This window comes from Corylus avellana, chromosome ca4 (genome assembly GCF_901000735.1).
Source record: "Corylus avellana chromosome ca4, CavTom2PMs-1.0".
NCBI lineage: Eukaryota > Viridiplantae > Streptophyta > Magnoliopsida > Fagales > Betulaceae > Corylus > Corylus avellana.
The window spans coordinates 21,790,713-21,813,792 of NC_081544.1; the positions used below are offsets into that span (position 1 = coordinate 21,790,713).

Below are 23,080 nucleotides of genomic sequence, written 5' to 3' on the forward strand. Positions count from 1 at the left end.
GAAGCCATTTGTTAGAGGAGTCATCTTCCCTTGAAAAAAACTCACCGAGTTTGGATGGAAAAGGTCCCAAGGGCAAGGGAGAGAAGCCTCCGACGGAGCACAAGCCACCACATAAGCATCACCCCGGAAGCCATTTGTTAGAGGAGTCATCTTCCCTTGAAAAAAACTCACCGAGTTTGGATGGAAAAGGTCCCAAGGGCAAAGGAGAGAAGCCTCCGCCGGAGCACAAGCCACCGCACAAGCATCACCCGGGACGCCATTTGCTAGAGGAGTCGTCTTCCCTTGAAAAAAACTCACCGAGTTTGGATGGAAAAGGTCCCAAGGGCAAAGGAGAGAAGCCTCCATCGGAGCACAAGCCACCACACAAGCATCACCCTGGACGCCATTTGCTAGAGGAGTCGTCTTCCCTTCAAAAAAATTCACCAAATTTGGATGGAAAAGGTCCCACAAGTAAGGGAGAGAAGCCACATCCTCATGATCACCACCACCACCCTGGACACCCTTCAGTGGAGGATGCCAAAGACTCCCACAAGGCACCTCGAAAGTTGAAGCCTCCAACCGCACCCGAAAAGAAGCCGCCAAGTCCCTCTCACAAGTCATCACCCCACAAGCCCCCAACCGCTAACTGAGTGCATAGCATGTTTGTTTGGTTATTTATATGCAGAAATAAGAGTGCAGTAGTGTCGTTGCCTTTCTTGTCTGTCACTGTTCTATCCATGGATGATGGAACAGTTACTCTGTACCTGTAGTGATCTATGTTCATGTTATGTACTCTGTTTTTAGTGTTTGTACTTTGACCTGAAGCTTATGAGCATCCACGTGCATTTATGCTCTTCCTATGTGGAGAATTGTCGCCTGGTACAATTACCTTGTTTTGAATCCTTTTCCATCACGTGCGATACTTAGTATTGTTAAATCATTTCCAAAAATTGAACTTGAGACGAAATTGTTAACTTAATAATTTGATTTTATATTCTGACACTATGATTTCACATATGAACCAAGCTTAATACGTAACTTATTTAACTGAAAATAAAGAGTGAATTAAGGGAGATAGTGTTCAAATTCAAGACATTTATACTTAAAAATATAATTAATTTAATAATTTAATTTATATTCTAATAAACAAATATTGCTTACAATCACTAGAGACATTATACGTCGGAGACAAAACAAAAAGTCACAAATAACGACATTATACTCAACTGAAAAATAAACTTAATCTTTATAATATTTTTTTTTTATCAGAAAATGTAAAAAGTAATCTTTAAAATCTTTTTATCAAACCAACCCATATTTATCAAGAATCTCAATCGTAAAATCTCATACCTCATACAAATCTTTTTATATGATTTAATATTTCAATCAAAACTTAAAGAATGACTTACATCTAATAAGTGATAATTTTTTTTTTTGTCACTTATTAGATATAAAATGACTTATCAATTGATCTAAGAACTTGAAATAATAAGACTTAAAGAAAAAAAAAAATTAAAAAAAAAGTCATAAAGAGTGATTTGTAATGAAATATGATGAAAAAACAAATTGTTGGATGTTTGAAGACTCACTGAGTGTGCAATTATAAAGATGAAAATTCTATAAAATTTTAAAGAAATTGTAGATGATCAAATTACCGAATTTAAGCTGTTTTTATACACCAAAAGACGTAAAAAATAACACATCAAAAAATGGTATATTATAGTTAAAAATTGAGTATATTTAATTTCATCACGTTCTTACTTTTAAGTTGTACAAACATTTTGATAAAAAAAACTATCTTTTTATCTTCTAAAGAAAAAAGGTTAATACTTAAAACTTGTTTGGGATTACGTTTGAGAAATATGACTTTTAAGTAAAAAAAAACGTTTTTTGGCAAAAACTTCATTTTTAAACTTTTGTCAAAAGTGTATTTTGACAATTTTTAGGTTTTTGAACCCTTAAAAGCGCTTTTAATTTTTTTACCAAACCACAATATATATATATTTTTTAAACGAACTTTTTGAGTGTTAAATGTACTTTTAAGCTCTTCAAATGCAATCCCAAATAAATCCTTAATACAAAATTGAATAAAAAGCCTTTTAAAAGGAAAATTAGTTCCGAGCGTTTTGATAATTTCATAATTTAATAATCTACAAATTTTTTTTAAAGGGATCCTGATCCCGGCTGAAGTTGGAGACTGGCAAAATAGGTACCTGACATAATTTATTTACGTCCCATTTATCCTATACATTTATTTTTATAATAAAATTATTCTAGACATTATAAAAAAATAATTACATGCATATTATAAATGAGTACCCGTTTATTCGCCGGTTACCTGTTTTGCCAGGCCTGTGGCAGTGCTGCAAAAAAGATCACTCCCAATAAACTTAAGCAGCTGTAACTGGTATTGGTCAGGCGGGCTTGTGTCGTGTTTAAATAAACCCTGGACGAAAAAGACTAGGGTTTTTCCGGTATTAAATTTGAAGATGGGAATCGGGTCGACGCTGGGGGGGATGGAAGTTCCAATCATCGGCAGCGACTCCGTCAAATGGGTCGAGGTGTCCGTACCTTCTTTTTCTTCTTCTTCCTCCTCCGCCGTTGCTTCTTCACCGCCTTTCGCGCCTCTGACCGAGGATTACGCCTCTTCCTCCGGCGTTAAAGATTCTTCTATCCATCTCATTTGGTACTCTCTCTTTCGCTCTCTCTGTGTTGTTTTTGTAGTTTCCCAAATTGCATTTTCATTGGCGCAGAACATCCACCGGACAACTTCTACTAACTCCTCCTGCAACTGCGACAGGAAAATTCACAAGGCCCTTCCTCATGCCCTCGAATTGCTTGAGCTCTCTGCTAATAAAGAATTTCCCATGGTGGGACTGCGAATCACTTTCCCAGACGCGCTCTCTCCCTTCGCTTTTGTCTGCCAAAATCAGGTGAATTTGCCCGCTATAGTTCATGCCGAATCTCTCTTTTTGAACACTCCTTTTGGTTGTCTTGTGTTTTCCCTCAAAATTATATTTTCTTCAGTTTATCCTAAAAAATAAATGTATTTTATTTCGTATGCATGCAGATTACTTACTCTGCTAGGCACCCCTACTTGCTATATGCATTGACCGTCTCGGGAGTCGTTTATCTTCTCAAACTCAGAAACATTTCTACTTATGCTTCCAGCTCCGTTTTCCCATCAGATGAGCTTATAGAGTTTGATGTTCACACTTATTCCAATCACGGAGCGATAACAACTGTAGCAGCAACTGCAGGATGTTTTGCAGTTGGGTTCAATGATGGATCTGTTAGTTGCTTCCAACTTGGCATACTTGACCAGAGTGCTCCTGGTATCAGTAGAACTTCAGTTCCACCTACATTACTCTATCTACAACTGCTAACATGTTTTATCCTGTTTTTTGTTTGTTTGTTTGTTTTGTTTTTGTTTTTTTTCTTTCAAAAAATTGGGTACACTGTCTTTTTTCTCACTGCATTTCATGCGAGTTTGCTTGGTTTGCTGAATGATTGAGGTGATATTAGTGTTATAGTGCCTTGTAAGTGTAACGAACTAAGGAAAAATGCTAGCCACATATCCGTTATTACCCCAAAAGGATTAGTCAATTTGTAGTTTTCATAGAATTACTTATAAAGCATAGTTTCACTTCGTAAGTAAGCATTGTGGAACTTAGCACCCATGAACATCTCTCTATAAACCACCCACTCTATGTGGGCAACTCCTCTTCTCAATATGGGATTGGAGTGTTATAAACTCCCCCTTCTAAACTCTCGATGTCCTTGTCAGGGATATGTTATGCGGTTTTGACAGTACCACATGGCGCATTGCTAGGTGACTTTGATACCATTTGTAATGATTAAGTGAAAAACGCTGGCCATATATGCGTTATAACCACGGATGACTAGTCTTTTTGTGGTGATAGAGCAAATATGACTAGTGTTTATTCCTAAGTCGTTACAAATAGTATTAGAGCCACCTAGTAATGCTATGTAGTACTTGAGCATTGCATGACATGACCCTTGACGGGGACGTCAGGGGTTTAGTCATTTTGGGGTGATAGAGCAGATATGACTAACGCTTTTTCTTAAGTCGTTACAAATGGTATCAAAACTACCTAGTAATGCCATTTGGTACTTGATCATTGCATGACATGGTCCTTGATGTGAATGTCAGGAGTTTAAGAGGGGAGAGTTTGTAATACCCTAGTCCCATATTGAGAAGATGAGGAGCAATCCATATAGAGTGTGATTTATAAATATAGTTCATGAGTGCATTGAGTACTAAGTCCCATATTGTTGAGTTATTAGGTGAAACTGGGCTTTACAAGAAATTTTAAGAAAACTCAAAATTGACTAGTCATTTTGTGGTTATAGCGCAGATGTGGCTAGCGCTTTTCCCTGGGTTGTTACAATAAGCCATAGCAATCGGTTGTGGTCTCATATAACTCTTAAACAAGTTCTAATATGTTAAAATTTCTTCTCCATTTCCCTGATTACTTCTTGTCTGGCCTATTAGTCATTATATTATATGCTTGGCTTAAGCTTAATGGCTGGGGAATCTTGCTTTGATGATGTTATTTTTCTATTCGTAATCCTGCTTTTTGCAACTTGCTAATCTTATTTTGCAATTTTTCATAATTCATAACTTTTTTCCCCCTTAGGTTTTGTGCATGAACTGCGGGATGATTCAGGAATTGGTCGTTTGTGGGGTATCATCTCAAGGTACTCATCTTCTACCCAATTTCTAGTAATTTATTCAAGATAATTTCTTGTTCTAAAACATATTTTCGTGTAAGTCATGGAGAAGTTGTTATTGCAAAGGTGAGAAACAATTTATATGCCACTGAAATTTCACATATCTACCAAATTAGTGTGATTCACTATGTGGATTTGATCGCTTCGTGCATTAATGTGCTGTCTCAACCTTAGAGAGCTTTGTTTGATAAAGGGGTTATGAAAAATATATTTATCCGTGTTGAAGAATGGCAATGGCAATTGGGGTCATTGAACAAATTTTCTTTTGGCCAGTAAGATTACTGTCAAGATGATTTCCTCATAGGCAGTGTGTGTATAACGACACATGAAAAAACGCTAGCCACATTTGCGCTATCATCCCAAAATGACTAGTCAATTTGGAGCTTCCCTAAAATTTATTATAAATCGCAGTTTCACTTAGTAACTAGGCAATGTGGGTCTTAACATTCATGACCATCTCTTATAAATTACCCACTTTGTGTGAGTTATTCATCTCTTTCCAATATGAGATTGAGGTGTTATAGTGTGTCCATACTCTTTCTAAGCATTAATTTTCAGTTTGAGATGCTTATTTTAAGATTTCAGTTCTTGTAAGAGAATTTGGCTAGCGATTCAATATGGCTGAATATTAAGAGAGTAGCACGCGGTGCTTTAAATGTTTAGTCCTCTTGTTTCCGTGAGTTCAGAGGGCTTACATGGTGTTGGACAGATAGTAGTAAAATTTGGAATGTTAGGGTTTGTTTCTTTGGTTGATTGGTGGCTAAAGACTAGGAAATATGTGCAGGGTTTGAGGGTTTTGATAGGGCGAAGGAAAGAATTTGAATTGAGGTTGCAGAAGAGATGAGTAGAAGCTGAGGTTGAATCTGTCCAGAAGCTGCATACGGACATGAATGACATCCATCCATGAAAGGAAAAGAAGACTAGGAAGCACTCTAGTCAAACAAGCTTTACATAAACCAAAACAATTAATTTTTTCTATTAATCAGCTCTGAATTATTTGAGTACAAAGGGACCTTTATATAGACTCTAGTTCTTAACGTTTCCTAATAGAACTAATCTCAAGGGGTAGCTGAATCGGTTGGGAGTATGCCTTATGAAACGGAAGTCACTAGTTTGAATCTCCTTTCCCTTGGGGCCAATTAGTTATATAAAAAAAACTTTTCCTATTATGACTGGAACTTCTTCTTATTGGATTAGACGAAAGCCCCCACATCATGTCCATAATCTAAGCCGAGAGTGAGGCTTTTTGGTGCAAGGTTATCAAAGCCAAGTACGAAGAACAGGAAGGTAGGTGGTGCACGAAGGAGGTTTCGTGTTCTCATGGTGTGGGTGTGTGGAAGCATATTCGTCAAGGTTGGAGTTCCTTTGCCAAAGGTTGTCGGTTTGAGGTGGGGTGGGTTCGAAAGTTCGTTTTTGGCATGATACTTGGTGTGGGGAAACTCCGTTGAAGCAAGTCTTCCCTTCTTTGTTCAGCATTGCTAGACACAAAGAAGCTTGGGTGAAGGACAATTTTACTTGGAGTGGGGTTATAGAGTGGAATGTCACTTTTGTGCGACATGTTCAGGATTGGGAGATGGATTTGTTGCTCCTTTTTTTGAGCGGTTGTATTCGTGCAAGATCTCTGTAGGTACGGTGGATCGTATGTGCTAGGCCTCGTCTAGGAAAGGTAAGTTTGAGGTTAAGTCGCTCTTCAAGGCCCTGTCTAATTTTGGCCATGAGATGTTTCCTTGGAAGAGTATTTGGTGCACTAAGGTGCCTTTGAGAGTGGCTTTTTTTGGGTGGACTACGGCCCTAGGCAAAATTTTAACTCATGATAATCTGCGGAAGAGGAACCTTGTGGTGGTGGAGTGGTGTTGTATGTGCAAAAAGTCAGGAGAGTCAGTAGATCATCTTCTTCTCTATTGCGAAACCGCAAGAGCTCTTTGGCACACTATTTTCAGTCGGTTTGGGTTGCATTGGGTTATGCCTTGCAGAGTAAGGGACTTGTTCTATTGCTGGTGGTCGGGAGGTCATGCTCGAAGTGCGGTAGTTTGGAAGATGATCCCTCTATGTCTTATGTGGTGTATATGGATTGAAAGAAATGCTAGATGTTTTGAGAACTTTACTAGGACTATAGAGGAATTGACTCATCTTTTCTTCTTTACTCTTTACTCTTGGACAGTCGCTTGGCTAGTTCCTTTAGTAATTAGTTTCTCTGATTTCCTCTTTCATTTCTCTCCCTCTTAGGCGCTCTCTTTTATACTTCTCGTGTATATGGGTTGCGCCCCTCTGCGCTTTTGATATAAATTTTTACTTATCAAAAAAAAAATCTAAATAAAACTTACCTATTTATAAATAAAACCCATTGCCCACAACTGTGGCTCACAACCAACAATTACAGAATTATGAAAATACCCTCTACTCTAGAGAAACACAAATAGAAAAGAAAATAAAATTCTATTGACCTAATTACCTACCATTGACTCTTGTTCTTGGACCAAAAAAGGCTTTGTTTCTTGGTTTTGCTCTAGTCTTACGCTTCTGCAGAGGATGCTTCATATCTAACCAAGCCCCAATAATCCATCGGAGAATCCACATTTTGATGAGAAAAGGACCTGATATCTACTTTAGCTTTGTCATTGGTGGATCTCTGGCTAGCACAAGCTTGATTTCCCTTGAACACATCATGGATGAATGTACATTTTGATAAGTGTCGTGTTGAACATTTCTATCAAATAACCATAGATGACAAAAATAATGTGATAAACTTTGAGAGGAAGGACATCACATTGCACATTCTCAATCAAATCGCCAATAGAATATTTAAACAAGCATCTTTCATTAACTTTCAGATTGGTGTTACTCTTAGGAAGCAACATGTCATTGTGATTGATAGGTGTTGTATGTATAAGAAGAATTGGGAGTCTGTGGACCATCTTCTTCTCCATTGTGAGGTTGCATGTGCCTTATGGAATATTCTTTTCAATTGCGTTGGGCTGTCTTGGGTTATGCCTAGCCGAGTAGTTGACTTGTTTGCTTGTTGGTGGACTATTGGTGCCACTTGGAGTGCTGCCGTGTGGAAGATAGTGTCATCTTGCGTCTTGTGGTGTTTTTGGAGGGAAATAGTGATAGAAGTTTTGAGGACTATAAGAGGAGCTTAAGTCTTTTTCTTCTATATTCTTTATCTTTGAACAACTGCATTTGTTTCTTGTTTGATGTTTAGTTATCATGATTTTCGTGTTCTTTTTTCTCCTTCTAGCTAGCTAGTTAGCTAGGTGTTTTTTCTTGTTTACTTTCTGTGTATTTGGGTGCGCTTTACGCTTGTAATGATATTTCGATTACATATGAAAAAAAAATTTGCCCCATGCATTCATGTCTTTCAAAGTAGGTGGTCCTGAGTTTAGGGATGAGGTAATAAAATAAGTATAAAATTTTGCCTCGATATCTTTTGTTGGTTTATGGTACTTTTGATGTTTACACGTCTTTACAAATGTGCTCATTCTTGTCTGTATCCACTTCACATATTTATATGTCTCGCGAAAAAATTATATTTTGTAAAAAAGGAACACCCCCGATACTCTTGAAACAATAGGTTATGGCATAAGCAGTGTCAAATTATTTGTTCTATTGTTATCTAATTTTATTATTATTATTATTATTATTTTTAATTGTTCTATTGTTCTTGAAAGCAAGAAATCTGATTTCATTCAATTGATTATTGATATTTATAGTGCTGGTTATGGTATTGTAAGTTGTATGATAATATTTTTTGTGCAGGGGTAGGATTGTAGGGGCCGTGCAGGACTTACTAGTATGTGAGGTGCATGGAAAACAACTTCTATTTGTGCTTCATTCTGATGGGATCTTACGAGTATGGGATTGTACAAATTATGGCAGGATCTTTAGTCATACAATGAGCAGTCCAGAATTGGCAGGCAATTTCTGTTACTTTTTTTTCTCTTTCCAAAATTTCAATTTGTTCTGTAATTCTAGATTTATTTCTGTACTGCCCATCATCAAGTAATACTTCTGAATAACTTTTCAGCCGAAAAATCTTATTATATCTTATTTGTAAACACCCAAAATATTACACTATTCTTGGATCATGGATCGGTTTTTTTTCTTTATTTTCTGATTAGAAAGACTAGCATTTCTTTGCTTCTAAATGGATCAAAAGTGCATCTCCAGAGAACCATATCATGTCAAAATTGTGGGATTTGGGCCTTAGTCTACTCTTCTTATGTCTGCTGTACCATGAAAATATTGAAGAAAGGTGTCTAGAAATGAACTAGATGCACGGCAAATCTGATTTTCTGTTTGCATAAAGTTCTCACAATTCTAGTTGGTGAGTGGACAAAAAATAGTAAATGATAAAAAAGTGAAGTAACAATTTGAAAGGTCATTGCTTTCAATCAGATACTCAGGGACTGAAAGTTATGTAGATGGATGTACTGAAGATTTGCAAGGTAATATTTAATGTAGAGATTTGGCCTTTTTCCAGAATAAATTATGTTGCTGGATCTAGCAATAGTGGGCATGAAACATGGACAATGCTGATGAACTGCCATCAAAATTGTTTCAAAAAAATTGTGATTGATTGATTTTTTTTTTTCCAAGAAAAGAATAAAAGAATGTTCATGATAGGTATAATTATTAATCATGCCATGTATGCCGATATAAATAATAACGGTTATTTTGTTTACTACTTTTGTAAGCATTTAGAATGTCATCTTGTGGTGTCATAATTTATGAAAACTATTTGTACATGTTTCTTCCTTGAGCTTTGATCAGTGTTTTTGTTTCAATATCAAGGAGTATATTTTGTTGCTTAAATTATTGAAATGTCCTTATCTATTTCTACAATGTTTTCTTCTATCATGTACTTTCAGGAGCTACTGTTAAAAGGTTGTGGGTGGCCCAAGCTGATAATGATTCAAGTGTAATTCCATTGGCAATCTTGTACAGTCAAACTTTGGTATGAATTTTCTAAATGACGCCAAGTGTAAATTGTTTTTGAAGCCAAAAATTCCCTGTTGTTGAAATTCATTAGTCTAAAAAACTTAAGCTATTGGAAAGGGGCCGTTACATATAAAGTGCGCCATACATTACATGTTGACCCCCTCCCAAAAAGAAAAAGAAAAGAAACAAGTGCAACACCACCCTATAACTAGAACACCCCGGTCCCATATTGGGAAGATGATGAATAGTTCACATAGAGTGGGTGGTTTATAAAGATAGTTACGAATGCCAAGTCCTACATTGCTTAGTTACTAGGTGAAATTGGGCTTTATAAGGAATTTTAGGGAAGCTCCAAATTGACTAGTTTTTTTAGAGATAATGCAGATGTGGCTAGTGCTTTTTAGTGGGTCATTACAAATGGCATCAAAGCTACTTAGTAACGCTAGGCCATGTGGTACTAGAGTATTGCATGACGTGGCCCTGACGAGGACGTCAGGAGTTTAAGAGGAGTTTGTAACAATTTTTTTGATAAGTAAATATGATATAAAAGAGCGCAGAGGGGCGCAACCCACATACACGGGAAGTATAAAAGAGAGCACCTAAGAGGGAGAAAAATGAAAAAGGAAATCAGAGAAGCTAATCCCTATAGGAGCTAGCCAAGTGGCCGTCCAAGAATACAAAGTAAAGAAGAAAAAATGAGCCAATTCCTCTATAGTCCTAGTGGAGTCCTCAAAGCATCTAGCATTCCTTTCATTCCAAATACACCACATAAGACACAAAGGAATCATCTTCCACACTACCGCGCTTCGAGAACGTTCTCCCGACCACCAGCAATCGAACAAGCCCCTCACCTTGCAAGGCATGACCCAAAGCAGCCCAAACCGATCAAAAATAGTATGCCAAAGAACACTTGCGATCTTGCAATGGAGAAGAAGATGATCGACCGACTCTCCATTCTTCTTGCACATACAACACCATTCCACTACCACTAGGTTCCTCTTCCGCAGGGTGTTGTGAGTCAAAATATTGCCTAAGGCCGCGGTCCACCCGAAGAAAGCCACTCGCAAAGGCACCTTAGTACGCCAAATGCTCTTCCAAGGAAACACCTCATGGTCACATTTGGACAAGGCCTTGAAGAGAGACTTAACCTCGAAATTGCCTTTCTTAGACGAAGACCATCGAATACAATCCATAGAGCCTGTGGATATCTTGTACGAGTACAACCGGTCAAAGAAAGAAGAAATCAAATCCATCTCCCAATCCTGTACTGACCGCACAAAAATGACATTCCATTTGACAACCCCATTCCTCCAAATAAAGTTATCCTTCACCCCAGTTTCTTTGTGTCTGGCTATGCTGAACAAAGACGGGAAAGCATGCTTCAAAGAGGAGTCCCCACACCAAATATCCTGCCAAAAACGAACTTTTGAACCCACCCCCACCTCATAACGAATACCTTTGGCAAAAAAATTCCAACCTTGATGAATGTGCTTCCATAAGCCCACACCATGGGAACCCGAAACCTCCTTAGTGCACCAACCACCCTCCAGAGGAGTTTGTAACATCCCGGTCCTATATTGGAAAGATGAAGAATAACCCACATAGAGTGAGTGGTTTATAAAGCTAGGCATGAATGATAAGTCCCACGTTGCGTAGTTACTAGGTGAAACTGAGTTTTATAAGGAATTCTAAGGAAACTCCTAATTGACTAGTCCTTTTGGGGTAATAGCGCAAATGTGACTAGTGCTTTTTCTGGGTCGTTGCAATAACCATGAACCAAATAAAATTCTTATACGTGCATAATCGAAGAAAGTACCAAATGTGGTTTCCATGATTGAAACCGAAGACCTGTTAGTCAAACCTCACTAATTAATATTGTGGTTAAAACTATGAATTCTAAAGTTAGAAATTGGGCCAACAATGTGTATCAAGTATATGGAGTAACTGTTAGAAGGGAAATCTTAAATACTTATGCTATTAGGAAGTGGGCAATAATGTATATTAAGATTATCACACAATACCAACCCTTTGCATACAAGCCCAAACTGCATATGGATCATGATTCAATACAAACACTAAACAAAAATAAATACAAAGTAAAGTTTAGAACTATGTCTCTCTCTCTCTCTCTCTCTCTCTCTCCCTATATATATATATATATCTATCTCTCTCTTGTTGGCGCGTGTAGGTGGGTGCTGATGTCTTTTTCCTTTAGTGTTTTTTCTTTGTTGTTGGCATGGTGGTAGTCCATGGTTTTTGGTCATTTGAGATTGGTTTCTTGAGTTGGTTTTATGTGGAGGCCAAAGCCTTTTGAGCTTTTGGTAGCTGAAGGGGTGTTAGCTTTACATTTGGTTGAAAGGAGCCGAGGGGTATCCCGAGCAGTGTATTTGGGTAAGGTGAATGTTGCATGGTTGTTCAACATGGTGGAGGTGTTGGTCTAAGGAGAAGAGTCAATTGAGTTTATTAAATTGTTGAGGGTAGAGAGCAAGGCTTTCATAGCGCAAAGATGCTCTAATAGGTCTGGCCAATATTTGGCAGTGGTAGAGTTTGGGGGTGGTGGACAGAGAGGCTTTGTTGTAATCTCGGAGGTGCATGAAGGAAGGGGTTGGAGGAGTTGTGTTGCTAAGCTGACAATGGTTGAGGCTTTTTTCGCTTTTGGCAACGGGAGCGAAGTTCTGTATCCACACTTACCCGTTGGTGCTTTGCAGTTGTTTGACATGGGTGGCTGCTTGATGTTAATTTAAAAGGCACTGGTGAAGGTGTTGACATAAGGACTTATGCGGAGATGTTAGTTAGGGCGGGCTATGCGGAGATGTTAGGTAGGGTGGGGTAGACACAAGTGTGCCCATAAGTGTTGGTGGTGATGGTGGAGCGGGCAAATGGCAGAGAATGTTGTAAAGATGTAGTTTGTGGCAGTCCTGGTTACTCAAAGGGCACAATACATCGGGTACCTTGTCCTACATGGAAGGCCAGGTAGGGACCATTGCATCCATACCTTTGGTCCAGAAGGACAATGTTTGAGGAGGGCTTGCAGAAGCAACTGTTTTCTGCTTTTGTGTTGTAGTAGGAGGCGTGGTAGTTTGAGAGGGTGCTGCGGCGGGTATCAGTGGGGCCCTACAAAGTTTGAGGAGATAGCTGGAGGAAATGAAAGGGAAAGTGGACTAGGTTCTTGCGAAAGTGGATGAGGGCCTCAAATATATTGGGCCAGAGTAGCTAAGTATTTTGGAACATGCCAAATTTGTGACAGTGAAGCCCATTCACTCAGTGAGTGCCTCCCGCTTTAAAATAACCTACTGTTGTCCAAAGCCCAACTCCGCAAAACAAGGCCCATCATGCGGTTAAAAGAAACAAAGGCCAATATCCCCATCAAATGAAATGCTCGATTCAACTTAAGCCTTATCTTAAGTGGGTGATTAAAATGCGGGCTTGGGAGGCCTCTTCTTTTGGTAAAGGTCCGGGTACAAGATCAGGTAAAGAGGGCACGAATGCGGGTTAAGCAGACGCTAGCTCCGCTTAACTCAATGGTTCTCCAATGGATTCATTGGCAACCTTGATGTCATGGATCATGGTGCATAAGATGCTCAAGTTCTTTTGGGGAGCGCATATGCTGAATTTATGCTCATTGGAGGCCATTCGTCCATGGTGGAGCATCTAGATGTTCAATCGCAGCACCTGTTTATCCCCTTTCCTTCAGATTTTGATGGTGGTGGGGCTACAATGGTCTTCCTCAACCCTGTGCTCTCTGTTTTGGATGTTGGCAGCAGCGTTTGTGGGTCTAGAGGATTGCCTTGTTTGGTTCAGTGAGTTGGTTCTTGCAAAGGTAATGTGGTTCATACTTTTTGCTTGAGAAATGATGATTAGGGCCAAGTTAGTTCTTGTAGTGTCAAAGAAGATCCTTGCCTCTAGCATGGGCTGTTTAGTTGTTGCCATAGTTCCTCACCATTCAGAGTGGGCTATTGTTGTAAAAGGGTGGAAGCGGGTTCCTTCACCATACTTTTTTCTTTCTTCCTTACCAACCTTTTCTGAGGAGTTGCGGGGGCAGTGTTAGTGTTGATAAGGGGAAATGTATTGTTTCCTCAGAGATGGGTGGGGTGTGATGTGGGTGGTGCAGATTAGCACAATCCTCTTGTTAATGTAATCCTGTCTTGCATGAATATGGAAGTGTTCTTTGGGGAGGAGCCCATTCCTTTGAATTCCTGCCCCCTGTTTGCAAATGAGAAATATGTAGGGGCAAAGTCTTCGCTTGGGTATTGCAGAAAGTGAAGGAAATCTGTCATCATGTGGGGCTATCGCATGAGGGCTTTGAAGAGGTGCTTATGGCCTTGCTTACGACCATTGAAGTGAACCATTCCCAGAAGGAGTCGGCCTCTAGCTCCAAACTGAATGGTTAACAAAGAGAATAGAGAATTAAAAAGATTATCTTGTTCCGTCAACTATGTCTCGAAAGGCAAAGTTAAGGCGAGGACTATGTTTGGTTCTTTATGAAGGCTAAGAAGTTGTTATCATGGACTGTGAAAGGGTTGGATGAGGAAGACAAACGCGTTAGTAAGAAACTTGCTCGAACTGCAGAAGGAAGATGTTATTTGTTTGCAGGAATCTGAATTTGAGCTCAATTCCAGCAGTGTTGTGTTTACTTTGTGGGAATGGCAACATGTGGATTGATGTTATTCAACTTCTAGAAGGGCTTCCGATGGAATCTTTCTTATGCGGGATAGGAGGTTGGTGGAGAAAATTGAAGTGTGTGGGGGAATTTATTATTGCATGCTCTTTTAGAAATGTCGAAGATGGATTTTCTTGGGTTTTTACGAGTGTCTATGGGCCTAATCCCGATTGTGATAGAAGGTACTGATGGGAGGAATTGTGTGGCTTGCTTAGTTGATTGAACTTGCCGTGGTGCATTGAAGAAGACTTCAATGTCACTCGTTTTCCTAGTGAAAGATTGGGTGAAGCCCCCTTTTGTCCTTCAATATTGGAGTTCTCGGGTTTTATTTTTTATCAGGTACTCATGGATATTCCTCTTGTAGGAGGGACTTTTACGTGGTCAAACAACTGGGATCCCCCTCTTGGTTTAGAATTGATAGATTTATTGTCTCTTCGAATTGGGAAACCCAATCTCCTCATTTTTCTCAGAAGATGTTGCTTAGACTTTGCTTGGATCATTTTCCCATTCTTCTTGACTATGGAGGCATTCAAAGTGGTTGAAGATATTTTAAGTTCGAAAATATGTGGTTGAAGCCCGAAAGATTTGTGGACAGGGTGAAACAGAAGTGGACTACTTATCATTTTCAAGGCTCCTCGAGCTTCATTTTGGCTCACAAACTTAAGGCCTGGAAAGCTAGCTAAGAGTTTGGAATGAGCAAGTGTCTAGTAATGTGGAGAAATAGAAAAAGCTTCTCTTGTATGAATTACGAGTTCTTGATGGCTTGGGGGAAGACAGAGCTTTATTCGATAAAGAGAAGTTGAGGAAGGACAAAGTTATTTGTGATTTGAAGAGGGCTACTATTTTGGAGGAGATGACTTGGAGGTAGAAGTCGAGGGCACAAATACACGAAGTTTTTCCATTGAGTGGCTAACTTGAATAGGATAAACAACTTCATTGAACCGTTGTAGGTAAATGGCTCGATTACTTTTCATCGTATTGAGATCAGAGAACACATTATGCAATTTCTTGGAAGGTTGTTTATTGAACAGTCTAGTTCGTAGCCCAAGCTGGATGGCCTTTCATTTGATTCCATTGATGAGAAGGAGGTCACTTGGTTAGAGAGACTATTTGAAGAGGGTGAGGTCCTTGAGGTGGCGAAAGGTATTACTAGTGATAACTGATGGTTTTATTATTGTGTTCTTCCAAGCTTGTTGGGAGATGTTTAAAGAAGATAATATGAGTATATTCCATGATTTTCATGCCAAAAGCAAGTTTGAAAAAAGCCTTAATGCCACATCCACTGCTCTTATTTCAAATAAATTTAGGGTTGTCGATGTTAAGGATTTTCAACCTATTAGTCTTGTGAGTGGTGTTTACAAGATCATTGCCAAGTTCTAATCAACAGGTTGGGAGGCAAATTCTAGAGTCGATTCTTATAGCTAATGAATGCTTGGATAGTAGGATCAGATCTGACGAGTTAGGTGTGGTTTGCAAATTTGATATTGAGAAGGCTTACGATCATGTCAATTGGGATATATATATATATATATATATATATATATATATATATATATATATATGGTTTAGTAATAGAATCTTTTGATATACAACATTACTTATAAAAAAAAAAATAGAATCTCATTGAAATGCACAGAGGAGTGCAACCATGGTACAAAGAAGTATATACGGGAGAATCCCATATTGAGGAGAAAAAGAACAACAATCCAAAAAATTAGAAAAAACTGGAAAAAAGAAGAAGAAGAAAGATGCAAACTATTATGTGTTGCTATCCTTGTATAAATGGGATTGAATTAGTCTGGCTAAGTTAGAATTGGTTCCCGTGCGTAATGTCAATAATGTTGATGGACAGGCCGGTATGTTGGGCTGCAGGGTTTCTTCTTTGCCTTTGAAGTATCTTGGTCTTCTGTTGGGAGCTTCTTTTCAGGCAAAATTTATTTGGGATGGTGTCATTGAGAAGATAGAATGCCATTTGGCTGGGTGGAAGATGATGTATTGTCTAAGGGTGGAAGGATTAGTTTGATCAAGAGCACCCTATCCAATTTGCCTACGTATTTCGTGTCTTTCTTTCCTTTGTCTGCTTGTGTTCCAATTGTATAGAGAAGTTATAACTAAATTCTTGTGGGGTGGGCTTGGTGACGAGTTCAAATTTCATCTGGTCAGCTTGTCTAATGTTTGTTTTCCGATCTCTAAGGGAGTGTTGGGGGTTCAAAACTTGCTTTTGTTCAATTGTGTTCTTTTGGGGAAGTGTCTATGGCAGTATTTGCATGTGAGAGTGGCCTTGTGGAGAGCTGTAGTGGATGCTAAATATGATAGCTCCTGAGGTGGGTTATGTTCAAATGAGGTTCATGCGTCATATGGCGTAGGGTTATGGAAAATATCAGGAGAGGCTGGGAGGAATTTTCTGGTCATACCATATTTCTGTTTTTGAAGAGAAATAAATGATAGAAGTTTTGAAGACCACGAGAAGATGGTGGAGAAACATATTTGCTAGTGGATTCTTCTAAGATATGTAGTGCTCTTGTCTTTGTAAGAGTGGCACATTCTGAGGAAAATTCATCTGGTGGATTATTGGGTTAGATCTTTTAATATTTAGATTTTATTTTTACTGCACTTGATGATGCGCAACAACCCCAATCATGTTAGTCACTATGTTCAAGGTTCAGCTGATAACCTATATTCTTGAATTTTAAACTCTGGAAAAGTAAGGAGAAAGTATGCTATTGTGTTTTACCAAATGCACAAGTTTGTTGGAGTAATCACTCTATGTAACACTTAGACTGTACACTGGTTGGTATATGCTGTTTTCTTTATGTATGTTCGGTGGTATAACCCTGTGCTGATATATATATATATAATATAACCCTGTGCTGATATTATGCCTATCAACCCTTATTGCTTTAATACTGATGGATTTCCTGCCCGAACTATTTAGGAAGCTAGCATGGAGATGATCTATGTATATGGCTTGCATTGTAGTTTTAGTGACAGGACTGTTTTGACGCTGGAGCCTTCTGTTCAAAATCTGCCTTTGGAGGAGGTAGACAATTGGCTTGTCCATCCATTGCTTTTCTCTCTCTCTATCTAGCATTAAGAGTTACTCATTGCACCTAATTTGCTACTATTCTGATTTTGACAAGGGGAGATGCATTGATGTGAAACTTACCTCAGACAAGATATGGATACTGAAAGATAATGGATTGGTGTTTCACAACTTGTTGCATCCAACTGTTACTGTGTAAGTGTATTTGTGCTTGTTTGTTTTTTGTTGACCATGCTTCTTACTAATGCTAAATTATACCTTGGACTTGCTCATCCTTCATGCTATCTTGCTGCTTTAGGCTTTGTATGTCCCATCCAAAATTGAGACAAATGCATGTATGTATGCAACTTTTTGGCATGAATTGATTAATATTGAGTGATGAAGTTTTAAATATTTTCCTCAAAGTATAGCTAGGTTTCTTTTCACTATATCTTTTTTTTCCTATTCGTTGGTAATATTTCAGTCTCACATGCATGTGTTTGATTTTATGCAATGAAGAAATAAGCATATTCTTTGTTCCCAAAACTGTTGCAAAGTGCTGACTTGAACCATAGTTTCTTGAGGTTCCATAGGTGGCAATCTGTATGGTTTACATGCATACGTACAATATGTAGATTTTTCATTGTTTGCTTATCTAATGTTGTAGTTGCTTGTTCTTTGTACCTTACCTGTTCAAGCTTAATTTATTCTGAAACTTTATTGTTAGGGAAGAACCACAATGTTATGCATTGCAGGAAGAATTTGTTGCTGATCAGCTATTTCAAAGTTCTGAACATTCTTCAGATAATCTACTTTGGATAACACATTCGTTATTTTCATCTGGAAAGGTACTGCGACTTTCATTTTGCGGGCTTTTGTTTGTGTGGCTTTCAGGTTACCTATAGAGAAGTCAAGGTTTTAAGGAGTTTGAACACCTTGTCACAGTTTTTTTTGATAAACACGTGCACACAGACTATCATGCATGAAGGCACAAACACATAAGATTGCTGGTTCTTTTCCTGCAAAATTCCAACTTCATGAAAATTTCTGCACTTATGGTTCCTTTTTTTTTTTTTTTTTCGTGAATGGATTTATGATTTATTTTCGTAAGTTGAAATTTCAATGTTGTCATGTAGCATGTTTGATGAAGTTTCTCAAATGCCATTTGAAGTTTTATAAATACTTAACATTTTCTTTCACTCTTATTCACTTTCAGTTTCAATTAAATTTTCAACTGGACAGAAAAAAAAAAAAATTTATTATCTAATCTAGAACCAAGTTATTAAAATTCAAGTAGCCATGACTTTGTCCCCTTAACTCCTCAACACCCCCCCTTCCCCACCCCCCCCAACACATACACAGAAAACCACAACCTCAAAAATTAAAATAAAAACATGCTCTCCCTGTATGGCCATATTCTACATATAAAACAGTCGCTATTGCCTTGGAGGAAGTTCTCACATGTGAAGCATGCTGCTTACAGTGCTTTCCTGTGTGTAAACTTTTGCAGGATCATACCGTGCCCTTTGTGTCTTCGATTTTCTTACGCAGGCTGCTTTGTCCTGGGGTTCATCATAATATTTCTTTGCGAGCAACTCTGCTGGACTACAATAGACACTGGACTGATTCTGAATTCCATTCCTTAACTGCTGACGGACTGAAAAAGGAAATCCTTTCGCTGATTGAAACTGAGGTACTCTTTGCTTTAATTCTTTTGGTTTCTAATTATTCTCTCTACTTTTTCTTTTTGATTTGGAAGTAATTTCTTGGAGTTATTTCTTCTTCTTCTCTCTCTCTCTCTCTCGCGGGCGTGTGTAGGTGCATCCTGACGTCCCTTAGCTGTCTATTGGCATCTGCGGCAACAGCGTTAGACTAATTTTTCTTTTTGGTTTTCTGTTGAACTACAATAGACACTGGACTGATTCTGAATGCCAGTTCTTAACTGCTGACGCATTGAAAAAGGAAATCCTTTCACTGATTGAAACTGAGGTTCTCTTTGGTTTAATTCTTTTGGTTTCTAATTATTCTCTCTACTTTTCTTTTTGATTTGGAAGTAATTTCTTGGAGTTATTTCCTCTTCTCTCTCTCTCTCGCGCGCGCGCGCGTGTAGGCGCGTCCTGACACCCCTTAGCTATATGTTGACTTCTCTGGGAACGACATTACACTAGTTTTTCTTTATGGTTAACTGCGATGGGTTTCTTTAGTTGGTTCTTTATGAGAGCTAAGTCTTTCGAGTTCGCAATGGAAGAGGGGGTTTCAATATTACGAGTTATTGAAACGAGTAGGGGCCTTGTGCGTTCTGTATCATCCCTGGGTAGAGTGATTGTGAACTGGTTGTTGGCTACCATGGAAGAGTTGCTTCTAGTAGAGGCCTTCAAAGATTTTTTGAAATCCTCTAAGGTGGGTTCTAAAGCCTTTATCGCCAAGCGGTTTTTGAACAAGTTAGGAATAAATCTAGGAGTTGCAGAGTATGGAGATGGTGGTCGGAGGGGCATTGTGGTTATATCAAAAGGTAGAGGTGGTTGGGGATGGGCTGGTTTTGTGCTGAAGCTTTAGAAGGTTCTAGAAGCCTTCTAGATATCCTTTCGTGATAGTTAGGTAGCTCGTCATTCTAAGGTACCCCGTGGTGGGTTCTTTTTGTCTCGGTCGAAGTTGCGTTCTACCACATCTTCGGCGCTAGCAAGGGAGGCTATATGCTGATGGAGTTGTTGGTCTTGGCTAGTGTACGACTGCTTCCACATTTCTCAAAGAGGGCATCGCCAGGCTCGATGTCTCCGTGTTAGTGTCGCTAGCTCAAAAGGCCAACGACCATTGAGTGCCTGGAGTCCTGACAAATCCTAGGTTTTCTTGTGACTCTCATCGATAGGATCAGATGTGGTGGATTCCTTCAAGAAAAGGGAAGTTTGAGGTTTGCTCTTTTTATAGGAAGCTTGCTCTTAAAGAGCCCAACCATTTCCCTTGGAAAAGTATTTGGCGCACCAAGGTTCTTTCGAGAGTGGCGTTTTTTGCTTGGTCGGCCGCCCTTAGGAAATCTCTTACCTTGGATAATGTTCGGAAGAGAGGTATTGTTGTGATTAACCAATGTTGCATGTGTGAATCGGAAGGGGAGTTTGTGGATCATCTCTTTCTTCATTGTGGGGTTGCGCGCACTTTGTGGGATGTTATCTTTTCTCGGTTCAACATGTGTTGGGTTATGCCTAGAAGCGTCAAGGAGATGTTTGCGAGTTAGTGGTCGGGTGGTAAATCCCGTAGTGCAGTGGTGTGGAAGATGGTTCCCCTTTGTCTTTTATGGTGCTTATGGAAGGAAATGAATGTTAGATGCTTCGAGGATTTGTCGAGGAACCTTGAGGACCTTGCTCATTTCTTTTTGTATACTCTCTTCACTTGGACTGATGGCTGGTGCACCCTTAGTGATCAATTTTCCTGATTTTCTTTTTATGTTCTCTTCTTCTTTTTTCCCTTCTTAGTCGCTCTCTTGTATACTTCCTGTGTACTTGGGTTGCGCCCCTCTGTGCTCTTTTAATGCATTATTACTTATCAAATTTTTTTTTTTTATCAAAGCAGCACATGATTGGGAAGTGGCTTAGATTGAGACGGGCCGGTGAAGACAAGTTCTGCTAGCCCATTTCCAAGAGAGGGTTGTTCGATGTTAAATTATTCTATCATGTTCTATCTTCTCATGATAGCACTTCTTTCCCTTGGGAGCATTTGGTGGAATAAGGTTCCCTTTAGAGTGATGTTCTTTGCTTGATTGACCACATTAGGGAAGATCCTCACTACGGATAACCTAAGGAAGCGGCATATCATAGTGGTAGATTGGTGTTTTATGTGTAAGAAGAGTGGAGAAGCCATTGATCACCTTTTATTCCATTATGATGTAGCTAATGCCTTATGGTATGTATACGCTCTTGTGTACTTTTTTGATATATACAATTTACTTATCAAAAAAAAGTGTACGAAGAGTGGAGAAGTCATTGATCACCTTTTATTCCATTATGATGTAGCTAATGCCTTATGGGTTTCTATTTTCAGCTTTTTTGGGTTAGATTGGGTTATGCCTAGACGAGTGATAGTTCTCTTTGTTTGTTGGAGATGTCAGTTTGGAAGTCTTCATAGTTTAGTATTGTGGAAGATGGTTCTATCCTGCACAGTGTGGTGTATCTTGAGAGATAGAAATGACCGTAGCTTTGAAGACCGGAAGAGAATGGTGGTGGAATTAATGGTTTTTTTCTTTAATATCTTGTACCACTGGGTGGCTGCCTAAAATTATTTTCATATTTCTGACTTTCAGGATTATCTTGCTCTTTTTTTTTTTTTTTTTTTTTTTTTTTTCTTCTTTCTTTTTCTGAGTAGGCGTTTCTCTTCTATACTTCTTATGTATTTGGGTTGCACCCTTGCACTTTTTAATGAATTTCGTTTATTCAAAAAAAAAAAAAAGAGAGTAATTTCTTGTCTCTCTCCTCTTACTTTCTGACATTTTTGTTTTCTTTGGCGGGGAGAGGGCGATGACTTTGGGGCTGACAGGGCTGTAACCAAACTGATAAACTATGTATTTTGTGCCAGGGTTCCACTGAAAATTCATCAATATTTTACTGCTGGAAAAATTTCTGTACACGATACTTCCATAACTGGTGCAAGAACAATGCACCATGTGGTTTGCTTCTTGACTCTTCATCAGGTGCTATTGGTTTAATCAGAAAGAATTCATTAGCTTTTCTTCGATGTTTGGAGGATATTGAGCGGCTTGTCATTGGTATGTTGGAGATCCTTGCCTTATGTGAAGTACAATTAATTCCTATTTTACTTTGTTTTTGGACAATTTATCGATTTCCTCCCCCTCCCCCCCGGTTCTTGCCTGTGCTGTTTCTAACTGTACTTTTCATGTTTGTATTCTGCCAGGTTCTTCTGATGAACACGGTGATCCTGTAAGCTTTGGGTTGGACTTATTTGATGATGATCTTGCAAGTGAGATTCTTATGGAAATGCTCAGATGTGTTATTAGCATCAGCCAACAATTGGGCAAAACAGCTTCTGCCATATTTTATGAATCACTTGTTAGTACATCAGTTGTCCCATCTGAAGAAATTATTCATTGCATTATGAAGATTCTCGTGATTGGATATAGTTCATCAGCAGCAATGCTCCATGTGTCAGATACTGGAGCTGATATTGCTTGGGAGAAGAAACTGGCAGATCATAAAAATATACGGAAATTCTCTATTGACATGCTGTTATCTCTTCATGCATTGCGCGAAAAAGCTGTCACATGGGCCAGAGTTTTGAATGTCATAGAGAGTTTTCTAAAATTTCTCGTACCTCGCAAAATCATACATAATTTTGATGCTGAAATATCATCAAGTATCAATGCCTCTATCTTGGTCCAGGCTACTTCTCAAATTTCGAAGGTGATGTTTGAGTCTGCACTGGATATGCTTCTGTTTCTTAACTATCTGGTGAAAATCAGTGGGCAGGTCAGTATTTCTTTTGTTCTTTTTATTTTTTTTATCAGCAAATGTTTCTTTTTAGGGGTGGGTATCGGTTATAACGGTAACGGTAGAGGTATTTTTGAAATATTAACTGAAATTGTTGGTTAAATCAGTTAATTCACCGAGTTTATTTCGATAAGAATAAATTTTGAAATTTTCAGTTAAAAGAAGATTTCGGTTAAAATTTATCGGTTAATCGGTTAACCGTGGGCTAAATTTCAGTCAAACCACAAAACAACA

General features: G+C 38.7%; 2 protein-coding genes across 3 annotated transcripts in view; both read left to right on the forward strand.

The window, feature by feature from the left end:
• Positions 1-839, forward strand: part of LOC132178219 (early nodule-specific protein 2-like) — a 4,381-nt gene extending 3,542 nt beyond the window's left edge. Inside the window, exon 2 of the mRNA XM_059590666.1 lies at positions 5-839. Coding sequence (XP_059446649.1) covers positions 5-629 — 625 coding nt within the window. The 3' untranslated portion in view covers positions 630-839. The remainder of the gene's footprint in view (positions 1-4) is intronic.
• Positions 840-2,374: 1,535 nt separating this feature from the next.
• Positions 2,375-23,080, forward strand: part of LOC132177187 (nuclear pore complex protein NUP160) — a 37,193-nt gene continuing 16,487 nt past the window's right edge. For both annotated transcript variants that reach the window (XM_059589433.1, XM_059589434.1), the window contains exons 1-12: positions 2,375-2,665; positions 2,780-2,912; positions 3,050-3,314; positions 4,641-4,701; positions 8,491-8,648; positions 9,603-9,688; positions 17,268-17,372; positions 17,473-17,570; positions 18,082-18,202; positions 18,865-19,047; positions 21,918-22,107; positions 22,254-22,825. In XM_059589433.1, coding sequence (XP_059445416.1) covers positions 2,469-2,665; positions 2,780-2,912; positions 3,050-3,314; positions 4,641-4,701; positions 8,491-8,648; positions 9,603-9,688; positions 17,268-17,372; positions 17,473-17,570; positions 18,082-18,202; positions 18,865-19,047; positions 21,918-22,107; positions 22,254-22,825 — 2,169 coding nt within the window. In that variant the 5' untranslated portion in view covers positions 2,375-2,468. The remainder of the gene's footprint in view (positions 2,666-2,779; positions 2,913-3,049; positions 3,315-4,640; positions 4,702-8,490; positions 8,649-9,602; positions 9,689-17,267; positions 17,373-17,472; positions 17,571-18,081; positions 18,203-18,864; positions 19,048-21,917; positions 22,108-22,253; positions 22,826-23,080) is intronic.